Here is a 12,490-nt window from a genome sequence, read left to right on the forward strand (position 1 = left end):
CAAATTACCAAAAAAAACTACATACAAGTGTAAAAAGAAGTTAGGCACTGTAAAATGATATACATATTTAAGAATAAATTACCAAAAAAACTACATACAAATGTAAAAAGAAGTTAGGCACTGTAAAATTACATCCCAAAAAAACTACATAAAAATGTAAAAAGAAGTTAGGCACTGGAAAATTACATATATATTTAAGATTAATTTACCCAAAAAACTACATAAAATGTAAAAAGAAGTTTGGTACTGTAAAATTACATCCAAAAAAAAAAACTACATTCAAATGTAAAAAGAAGTTAGGCTCCCCACATCTGCGGTCCCTTCCAGGGTTTCACGTTGGGTTGAGTTTTTTCTTGCCCTGATGTGGGATCTGAGCCGATGACGTCATTGTGGCTTGTGCAGCCCTTTGAGACATTTGTGATTAAGGGCTATATAAGTCAACTTTAATTGATGGATTGACATGTATCTTAATTTGGCAGGCCGTGTGAGTTTTAGGTCCAGTTTAAAAAAAAAAAAAAGGGGGGGAAACAGCGCAGCTTTATTTTGGTAGTCCGCGCCGGAAGTGTCATGTCACGCCTCGCAGATGACTCTGGTGTTGAACACGCTGTACTGGGATCAGTTTGCCGAGCGTCACCTGGGACAAGACCGGGCTCACCTGAGCGTGAAGACCGACCTGGTACCGACGATTCCGGTTGGAATTTTAGACACTCTTCGCTTCTTTTTTTTTTGGACTCTTTTTAGAAAGTCTGGTTAAATATTAATTCACCTGACTAACTTGACACCGGGCGTCATGAGGCGTCTTGCCAGTTGTGAGTAGTCGAGGCCAGAGACTTTTAGCAAACAACACCACTTCCGGTGTTTTACCCCCCTCGTTTTTATTTATTTATGACATTTAAAAAGGAATATTAAACATGCTCGGGGCGGAGAGCAGGCTGGAGAGCCGGCTGGAGAAGCTGGAGGCCCTCATGAGGAACCCGGAGTCGGTGTTAAACTTGGAAACGCTGCTGGTAAGTTCATGTTTTTTTTTTGTGTCTGAGTCGAAGAATGATACATAATGGCGATAATAGGCGATGATGTCATTGGAGTCATGGCGGCAAGTTTGACAATCACGTGATCTTTGACGCGTCATAAAAACACCATACTTTTATAATTTTATTTTACGTTATACTGTCAGTTTTTCCCATTACTACTACTAAAAGTTATTAGTTTTAGAATCTGTATTTTTTTTAAATTAGGAGTTTGATTGATTGAAACTTTTATTAGTAGATTGCACAGTACAGTACATATTCCGTACAATTGACCACTAAATGGTAACACCCCAATAAGTTTTTCAACTTGTTTAAGTCGGGGTCCACGTTAATCAATTCATAGTTAGCTACAAGAAGAGGTAACCTTGTCTTGTTGCCGTTTGTCTCAGAGCAGTCGTCCATGAAAAGGGTATGTACCCACTCAATTGGTCCCTTTTTTGGTTTATTCGTGAGTAGCGTCGCCATAGTAACACGAAATGTTGCCAACTTAAAGTACCGCCGTAGGCGCGAGTGAGACCCTTCCGATGGTATAACATATGTGGGGGTCCGTTGGCCGATCCGTCTCGTATTAATTTTGATTGATTGATTGAGACTTTTATTAGTAGATTGCACAGTACAGTACATATTCCGTACACTTGACCACTAAATGGTAACACCCCAATAAGTTTTTCAACTTGTTTAAGTCGGGGTCCACGTCAATCAATTCAATTGCTCTGTATTTAATCAGGAATTCAAAACATTTCAGTCCCCCTCTTCCCATTTTAAGCCAATAAGGCATGTCCTAAAATACCATTATATGTTGGACCTTGTTCTGTATATTGTACAGTATTTTGTACCGTATTTTTCGGACTATAAGTCGCATTTTTTTTCATAGTTTGGCCGGGGGTGCGACTTATGTGTGACATTATTAACACATTACCGTAAAATATCAAATAATAAAACTCTCTAATAACTAAGGTTCCTTTGGTGAATAATGTAAACTCACTACACCGGTATGTTTTAGCGCTTTCATGGTGAGTTTACTGACAGATATAAGTAAGAACTTTACACTACTTTATATTAGAAATGGCAACAGCGGAGGATGAATGTCCCACAACAAGAAGATAGAGGAAAAAGAAGAAGCTTGGTACAGACTACAAAGGCGGACGCGCGCAAATTTTCAGGACTTATGCAGATCCCAAATACAGATCAGCAGGTACCAGAAGGTAAGAAAAGTTGCTTTTGCATAATATTGCGAAACAAAACGCCAGATAATATGTCTTACCTTATACACGCACCATAATAATACTCGTATGTTGAAGCACAGTACAATCCATCAAGCGGTGTGGCTTCATAACTTACCAAAGTCCTACTAAAACATTTTCATGGATTTTTGAGCACTGTGTGTAATGTTCTATATTTTCAATGGAACATATAACATGTTTGTGTAGTTTACTTGAATCATATTGCAGTCTACACGTATTTCTTATGTGTGACTGCCATCTACTGGTCACACTTATCATTTCATCATGTACCAAAATAAAATAGCTTTGAGGTCTGTAACACAACCAAAATGATTCCGTACATTAGGCGCACTGTCGAGTTTTGATAAAATGAAAGGATTTTAAGTGCGCCTTATACCGTATTTTTCGGACTATAAGTCGCAGTTTTTTTCATAGTTTGGCCGGGGGTGCGACTTATACTCAGGAGCGACTTATGTGTGACATTATTAACACATTACCGTAAAATATCAAATAATATTATTTAGCTCATTCACGTAAGAGACTAGACGTATAAGATTTCATGGGATTTAGCGATTAGGAGTGACAGATTGTTTGGTAAACGTATAGCATGTTCTATATGTTATAGTTATTTGAATGACTCTTACCATAATATGTTACGTTAACATACCAGGCACGTTCTCAGTTGGTTATTTATGCCTCATATAACGTACACTTAATCAGCCTGTTGTTCACTATTCTTTATTTATTTTAAATTGCCTTTCAAATGATTTCCCCAAAAAATGCGACTTATACTCCAGTGCGACTTATATATGTTTTTTTCCTTCTTTATTATGCATTTTTGGCCGGTGCGACTTATACTCCGGAGCGACTTATACTCCGAAAAATGCGGTATATTGTTTTGTATATTGTACAGGATTGCTTATTATTTTTATTGGATAGTAGTCTATTTATTTCAATTCTTAGTTTTATCTTTATTACTTCTTGTGTAATTTATTTTTATCCCATATATGTTCCCACTACCGCACCTTAAATTGGAGTCCTGAATCTCGTTATATGCAAATATAATGACAATAAAGTCCAATCCATTCTATTCTACCGTATTTTTCGGAGTATAAATCGCTCCGCCGTATAAGGCGCACCGGCCGAAAATGCACAATAAAGAAGGGAAAAAACATATATAAGTCGCACTGGAGTATAACTCGCATTTTTGGAGGAAATGTATTTGATAAAAGCCAACACCAAGAATAGACATTTGAAAGGCAATTCAAAATAAATCAAGAATAGTGAACAACAGGCTGAATAAGTGTACGTTATATGAGGCATAAATAACCAACTGAGAAAGTGTGTGGTATGTTAACGTAACATATTATGGTAAGAGTCATTCAAATAACTATAACATATAAAACATGCTATACGTTTACCAAACAATCTGTCACTCCTAATCGCTAAATCCCATGAAATCTTATACGTCTAGTCTCTTTCGTGAATGAGCTAAATAATAGTATTTGATATTTTACGCTAATGTGTTAATAATTTCACACATAAGTCGCTCCTGAGTATAAGTCGCACCCCCGGCCGAATTATGAAAAAAACTGTGACTTATAGTCCGAAAAATACGGTATTCTATGACCTGAATAAGTCTTGTTTATCATCCCTGAGCACAATCAAAGCCGATAAAAATACGCAGCCTTTAAGACGGGGGTCGGCAACTCAAAACGTGGAAAGAGCCATATTGGACCAAAAATACAAAAAACAAATCCGTCCGGGGCCGCAAAAAATGAAAAGCCGTATATAAGGTGGACCCCGACTTACCATGAATTGATTAACGTGGACCCCGACTTAAACAAGTTGAAAAACTTATTCGGGTGTCACCATTTAGTGGTCAATTGTACGGAATATGTACTGCACTGTGCAATCTACTAATAAAACTTTCAATCAATCAATCAAGTCTTATAATGAAGGCAACACATGACGTAAGTGTCTATATTAGCTATAATAGCCTACTATCAAAATGACTATGTGTCGCCGGCTGAAGAAAATCTTCGTTGACAGAAATGTTGAAATGTAATATTTATTCTACACATTTTTACAACATTAGAAACCATTAGAGGCTACTCAGGAGGGGAGATAACTCCTGGAAATTACTGGCTTTTAAAGGTATAGATGTGTGTGTCCAAGTTAAAGGAAACGGCAGGCTGTCTTCTTTTAATAGATTTATTACAATCTTTGGCAAGCTAGGTAATTTTTGCTGTGGTCTGGAACAACAAGGCACACAAACAACTATGAGAAATGCAGCCAATATTACATAAAGATAATGTGTCATGAGACATGCAAAACTAAATTATATACGCAGAGGATAAAAGTAAAGGATATTAAATGAGCTCAAATATACCTACAAATGAGGCATAATGATGCAATATGTACATACAGCTAGCCTAAATAGCATGTTAGCATTGATTAGCTTGCAGTCATGCCTGATTAGCACTTCAACAAGTCAATAACATCAACAAAACGCACCTTTGTGCATTCACGCACAGAATAAAACTTTTGGTGGACAAATTGAGACAAAGAAGGAGTGGAAGATTTTACTTGGAAATAAACTGTTGCGTCACAGTCCACACTATGGTGAGTTCAAGAACCGCCAAAATTAGTAGGACAAAACGATGTTCACTCAATACTGTCATCAGTGAAGCATACACACAAACATATTAAACAGTGGTAGTTCTAACAGTTTGTGTCATGTTTGTCCTCAAACAAAAAACATACTAAAACAAAAAATATATTTTTCCCCCATCTTTTTTAATTTTCAATCCTTTTTTTAAAATGCTCCAGGGCAGCACTAAAGGCTCGAGAGCCTCGGGTTGCTGACCCACGGGTTAGAGGAAAAATAAGGATTTTATTACTCCAACTTTGGACCACAACAGAATAAAAATTGCGGACTCACGCAAAGCTCTTGGGTAAACTTCTACCCCAGTGGTTCTTAACCTGGGTTCGATCGAACCCTAGGGGTTCGGTGAGTCACACCCGACTCATCGTGTGAATACAAACTTCTCCCTATCGGGCGTATTACGGATACGGCAACAGCAGAAGTCAGACTGATTTGCAGGTGTGTAATTTGTTGTGAGTTTATGCACTGTGTTGGTTTTGTTCTTTGAACAAGGTGATGTTCATGCACGGTTCATTTTGTGCACCAGTAAAAAAACATGGTAACACTTTAGTATGGGGAACATATTCACCATTAATTAGTTGCTTATTAACATGCAAATTAGTGACATATTGGCTCTTAACTAGTCATTATTAAGTACTTATTAATGCTTTAAACGGCATGGGCTTATTATAACCCTAACCCTCTAACCCTGGCCCTAACCCGAACCCTAACCCTAACCCTAACCAAATAACTCTAAATTAAGTCTTTGTTACTTGGAATATGTTCCCCTAGTGTTCAAAAAACTCTAAATTAAAGGCCTACTGAAATGAATTTTTTTTATTTAAACAGGGATAGCAGATCCATTCTATGTGTCATACTTGATCATTTCGCGATATTGCCATATTTTTGCTGAAAGGATTTAGTAGAGAACAACGACGATAAAGTTTGCAACTTTTGGTCTCTGATAAAAAAAAAGCCTTGCTCCTACCGGAAGTAGCGTGACGTAGTCAGTTGATCGCCTCCTCATATTTTCCTAGTGTTTTCAATGCAGCTAGAGCGATTCGGACCGAGAAAGCGACGATTACCCCATTAATTTGAGCGAGGATGAAAGATTTGTGGATGAGGAACGTTAGAGTGACGGACTAGAATGCAGTGCAAGACATATCTTTTTTCGCTCTGACCGTAACTTAGGTACAAGCTGGCTCATTGGATTCCACACTCTCTCCTTTTTCTATTGTGGATCACGGATTTGTATTTTAAACCACCTCGGATACTACATCCTCTTGAAAATGAGAGTCGAGAACGCGAAATGGACATTCACAGTGACTTTTATCTCCACGACAATACATGGACGAAACACTTTAGCTACGGAGCTAACGTGATAGCATCGTGCTTAACTGCATATAGAAACAAAATAAATAAATCCCTGACTGGAAGGATAGACAGAAGATTAACAATACTATTAAACCATGGACATGTAAATACACGGTTAATGCTTTGCAGCCTGGCGAAGGTTAACAATGCTGTTGCTAACGACGCCATTGAAGCTAACTTAGCTAGGGAGCTAACGTGATAGCATTGGGCTCAAATGCAGATAGAAACAAAATACATAAACCCCTGACTGGAAGGATAGACAGAAAATCAACAATACTATTAAACCATGAACATGTAAATACACGGTTAATGCTTTCCAGCTTGGCGAAGCTTAAAAATGCTGTTGCTAACGACGCCATTGAAGCTAACTTAGTATAACGGGACCTCACAGAGCTATGATAAAAACATTAGCGCTCCACCTATGCCAGCCAGCCCTCATCTGCTCATCAACACCCGTGCTCACCTGCGTTCCAGCGATCGACAACGCGACGAAGGACTTCACCACGATCATCCGTGCGGTCGGTGGCTAGCGTCGGCTAGCGCGTCTGCTATCCGAGTCAAAGTCTTCCTGGTTGTGTTGCTGTAGTCCGCCGCTAATACACCGATCCCACCTACAACTTTCTTCTTTGCAGTCTCCATTGTTCTTTAAACAAATTGCAAAAGATTCACCAACACAGATGTCCAGAATACTGTGGAATTTTGAGATGAAAACAGAGCTGTTTGTATTGGATTCAATGGGGTACCGATACTTTTGTTTCACTGGCTACGTCACACGCATACGTCATCATCCAAAGGCGTTTTCAACCGGAAGTTTAGCGGGAAATTTAAAATTGCACTTTATAAGTTAACCCGGCCGTATTGGCATGTGTTGCAATGTTAAGATTTCATCATTGATATATAAACTATGAGACTGCGTGGTCGGTAGTAGTGGCTTTCAGTAGGCCTTTAAGTCTTTGTTACTTAGAATATGTTCCCCATACTAAAGTGTTACCAAAAACATATAATAACTTTGTCTTGAATCTGAAAAAAAGGAGGGTTCGGTGAATGCGCATATGAAACTGGTGGGGTTCGGTACCTCCAACAAGGTTAAGAACCACTGCTCTACCCTATTTGGAGAAATCTCCTCGCTTGGAGCAAGTTTGGAAAAAGACAAGATTGTTTTACAAATATCTCCGCCATGCCTCAATAGTTTAATTTCACTAATGTGGATCCCAAAAACACAAAAACATGAAGTAAGAAAAGTTGTTTTGCATGATAGGGCCTATTTAAGTCGTACTATTCATTGTCATGAGAGTCGGCCCAATAACAGTCAGTTTCATCTAGAATAGACCGGGGGTCAGCAACCCCCCATCTTTTTCTATTTTCAATCCTTTTTTAAAAATCCTCCAGGGAGCCACTGCGGGTTGCTGACCGCCGCCTTAAGACAATGTTTCCTCATACCCTGAATTGTTTGTCACTTTTACAACAGAAATAATGCCCCAGGTACTGTATGCCACCCGACATCATTTTAAGCAATGCACATCCGCTATTACTAACTAACTATTGTGCAGTGCAGCTTCCCACGCAGGAAGTTGTGGTCACGTCCTGCAATTGGGATAACGATAACCCCTTTCCCGTTTGCCTGCACAACACAAAAGGGGTTTTTTGTTGTCTGGGAGGGTGGATTGTTTTTTTGGTAACGTCTGTGTCAGTTTTTTGTGTGCTCTTGGAGTGGACTGATGGTCAGGGTTCAGAGGGAAGACTTTTTAACCTGCTGTTGGTCATGTATTAGTAAATGATTACAAAAAAGGGGGTTGGTTCTTTCATTTAGTCTGAAATAAGCATTTTCAGTGGAAAAAAAACCCAATCCTACTCAAGGCCTGCAAAACCTAATTCGGTTTACATTTTTTCCTAAGACAAACTACCCGATCTTGTTGAAATTTACTCAGATTCCAGGAAGAACAATCAAAGGAGTTTCTTCTAATAGTCGAGTCGGAGGGGTAAACACAGAAGATAACGTGAAACGTGACCGTGTTGTTAGGATTGTTTTAGCAGCACACTGCAACCAACTTAATCTTGTTTTGTTCCGTCTGCTAAGCTAACTAACCACAAGAATGCATTACTCGCTCTAAGGCCCCTTCTACAGTAAGCTGGCTAAGGTTATCCATAGGGATGTCCGATAATATCAGACTGCCGATATTATCGGCCGATAAGTGCTTTAAAATGTAATATCGGAAATTATCGGTATCGGTTTCAAAATTATCGGTATCGGTTTCAAAAAGTAAAATGTATGACTTTTTAAAACGCCGCTGTGTACACGGACGGAGCGCCAATAAACCTTAAAGGCACTTCCTTTGTGTGCCGGCCCAGTCACGTAATATCGACGGCTTTTCGCACACACAAGTGAATGCAAAGCATACTTGGTCAACAGCCATACAGGTCACACTGAGGGTGACCGTATAAACAACATTAACACTTTTACAAATATGCGCCACACTGTGAACCCACACCAAACAAGAATGACAAACACATTTCGGGAGAACATCCGCACCGTAACACAACATAAACACAACAGAACAAATACCCAGAACCCCTTGCAGCACTAACTCTTCCGGGACGCTAAAATATACACCCCCGCTATCCCCTAGCCCCTCCCCCGCCCCCCCCAACCTCCTCATGCTCTCTCAGGGAGAGCATGTCCCAAATTCCAAGCTGCTGTTTTGAGGCATGTTAAAAAAAATAATGCACTTTGTGACTTCAGTAATAAATATGGCAGTGCCATGTTGGCATTTTTTTCCATAACTTGAGTTGATTTATTTTGGAAAACCTTGTTACATTGTTTAATGCATCCAGTGAGGCACCACAACAAAATTAGGCATAATAATGTGTTAATTCCACGACTGTATATATCGGTATCGGTTGATATGGGAATCGGTAATTAAGAGTTGGACAATATTGGAACATCGGCAAAAAAGCCATTATCGGACATCTGTAGTTATCCAGGGTAAATCCCACCTAACCTTATCCTTCGCGACCTAGTACGCATGCACGGAGAATGCGCACGTCATAGTCACCTCCAGTGTTGCTTTGTATGCAAGTTCTTAAATTTAACTTATCTGAACAATATCCAGTGTTGTGGTTTTTCAATTAACTGGAATCCAGTGTGCTGTGGGGCCCTATTGTAGTGAATCACACCTGAGACATCATAAATTAATCAAATCTTTAAAGGACACGTGAAAGTAAACAATGTGATAAAGAACATTTTACATCAATTAATCTAGGGATATAGATATCTGCTCACTCTTTTGCCTTCACCTTCATTGTCCATTAGTTTTTGGTGACTTTATATACTCTGGACCTAGACGTTGAGTCCGCGACATACATGGCGAACAATAACTGATACAGTCTGCTCTGCCAGTCCAAAAGCATTCGATGTTTTCCGTAGTCTTCCCTCGACCGCATTCTCGTTGTCTCTTGTTCGACAAATGGACAAAGTTTTTCAGTGGGTAGAATCACAGCTGACCTGGACATTGGAAAGTTCTCTTGCCGTTTGAGAAGTGTTGTATCCCAAATAGCTGCAATCGCGTGTTTTCTTCTCTTAAGTTATTCATGTGTGATTTCCACAAGCGTCTGTACAGACGGAAGAAGGAGAAACACGGGCATGTCTGGATGACTCGCCTCCATATTTCCAGTGGTTAGCTCCGAGTTACGAAACCGCTTTATTATGAAGCTGGCTGTGGCGCATTCTTTCTGACGTCACTTCCTGTGTGGGGCGGGGTCTTTCTGGCGTCACTTCCTCTCCGAACTCAGTTTGTAAACGATCAATGAGTCCATACAAAGGTAAGAGCCGGAGATTCAAGAAATAGACGGCACACTTACCCGTGTAAAAAATTATTCAAGGAGGGGAACCTTAAAAGATGAATTAGTGTGGCTGACAAGATGTTTAGGCTAAATAATTTTTCGTTTAAGGGGTTATCCGGCTTAGTGTAGACACGGCCAAAGACACAACAGTCAGGGTGACAGAGAGCAAAACGTAGCACCAACTTTTTCAAGCATCTTTGATTACCTGTAGATGTTCAATCCGCATATGACTTGATTTGCCTTGTTGCTACTCAGGGTGTGACACAAGACAACTTTGATCTCTGCTACCTCTCAGATATTACTGGAAATTATAAAGGATTCTTGTTTTGGGATTTTCAAAGTCAATGTTTATCAATCAATCAATGTTTATTTATATAGCCCTAAATCACAAGTGTCTCAAAGGGCTGCACAAGCCACAACGACATCCTCGGTTCAGATCCCACATAAGGACAAGGAAAAACTCACAACCCAGTGGGATGTCAATAGAATGACAATGAGAAACCTTGGAGAGGACTGCAGATGTGGGTGACCCCCCCCCCCCCCCCCCACCTCCTCTAGGGGAAACCAGATGCAATGGACGTCGAGTGGGTCTAGCATAATATTGTAAAAGTCCAGTCCATAGTGGACCTAACATAATAGTGAGAGTCCAGTCCATAGTCGGGCCAGCAGGAGACCATCCCGAGCCGAGACGGGTCAGCAGCGCAGAGATGTCCCCAACCGATGCACAGGCGAGCGGTCCACTCCGGGTCCCGACTCTGGACAGCCAGCACTTCATCCATGGCCACCGGACATGTGCCCCCCCCCCCTTCCACAAGGGAGAGGAGGGCAGAGCAGAAAAGATAAGAAACGGCAGATCAACTGGTCTAAAAAGGCGGTCTATTTAAAGGCTAGAGTATAGAAATTAGTTTTAAGATGGGACTTAAATGCTTCTACTGAGGTAGCATCTCTAACTGTTACCGGGAAGACATTCCATAGTACTGGAGCCCGAATAAAGTATGGTCTTTTCTACTCTAAGCCGGATAACTCCTTAAACAAATAATTATTTAGCCTAAGCCCTGTGTCAGCCACACTAAACCATCGTTTAAAGGCCTACTGAAAGCCACTACTACCGACCACGCAGTCTGATAGTTTATATATCAATGATGAAATCTTAACATTATAACACATGCCAATACGGCCGGGTTAACTTATAAAGTGACATTTTAAATTTGCCGCTAAACTTCCGGTTCGAAACGCCTCTGCGGATGACGTATGCGCGTGACGTAGCCCGGCGAACACGGGTATGCCTTCCACATTGAAGCCGATACGAAAACGCTCTGTTTTCATTTCATAATTCCACAGTATTCTGGACATCTGTGTTCGTGAATCTGTTTCAATCATGTTCATTGCATTATGGAGAAGGAAGCCAAGCAAGCAAAGAAGAAAGTTGTCGGTGCGAAATGGACGTATTTTTCGAACGTAGTCAGCCACAACAGTACACAGCCGGCGCTTCTTTGTTTACATTCCCGAAAGATGCAGTCAAGATGGAAGAACTCGGATAACAGAGACTCTAACCAGGAGGACTTTTGATTTGGATACACAGACGCCTGTAGAGAACTGGGACAACACAGACTCTTACCAGGATTACTTTGATTTGGATGACAAAGACGCAGACGTGCTACTGTGAGTATGCAGCTTTGGCTTTTTTTTGCGTATGTACGTAACTTTTTTAAAATATATAAGCTTTATGAACCTTGGGTTAGGTGAACGGTCTTTTGGGCTGAGTGATTGTGTGTGTTGATCATGTGTTTGAATTGTATTGGCGTGTTCTATGGAGCTAGGAGCTAGCAGAGGAGCTAGCATAACACATACCGTACCTACGTGCGCGTCACGTACGTAACTTTTTAAAAATATATAAGCTTTATGAACCTTGGGTTAGGTGAACGGTCTTTTGGGCTGAGTGATTGTGTGTGTTGATCAGGTGTTTGAATTGTATTGGCGTGTTCTATGGAGCTAGGAGCTAGCAGAGGAGCTAGGAGCTAGCATAACAAACACGCAGGTGTTATTATGCAGGATTAATTTGTGGCATATTAAATATAAGCCTGGTTGTGTTGTGGCTAATAGAGTATATATATGTCTTGTGTTTATTTACTGTTGTAGTCATTCCCAGCTGAATATCAGGTACCGTGAGTATGCAGCCTTGGCTGCTAAACATTCGATAACTTGACCGTATGTGCGCGTCACGTACGTAACTTTTTAAAAATATATAAGCTTTATGAACCTTGGGTTAGGTAAACGGTCTTTTGGGCTGAGTGATGGTGTGTGTTGATCAGGTGTTTGAATTGTATTGGCGTGTTCTATGGAGCTAGGAGCTAGCAGAGGAGCTAGGAGCTAGCATA

At 40.3% G+C, this 12,490-nt stretch overlaps 1 protein-coding gene across 2 annotated transcripts in view; it reads left to right on the forward strand.

The window, feature by feature from the left end:
- Nucleotides 1–587: 587 nt before the first annotated feature.
- The window catches only part of LOC133641115 (rho-associated protein kinase 2-like), a 146,500-nt gene continuing 134,597 nt past the window's right edge, over nt 588–12,490 (forward strand). For both annotated transcript variants that reach the window (XM_062034989.1, XM_062034988.1), the window contains exon 1: nt 588–1,007. In XM_062034989.1, the coding sequence (XP_061890973.1) occupies nt 912–1,007 (96 nt within the window). In that variant the 5' untranslated portion in view covers nt 588–911. The remainder of the gene's footprint in view (nt 1,008–12,490) is intronic.

Source organism: Entelurus aequoreus, linkage group LG23 (genome assembly GCF_033978785.1).
Source record: "Entelurus aequoreus isolate RoL-2023_Sb linkage group LG23, RoL_Eaeq_v1.1, whole genome shotgun sequence".
NCBI lineage: Eukaryota > Metazoa > Chordata > Actinopteri > Syngnathiformes > Syngnathidae > Entelurus > Entelurus aequoreus.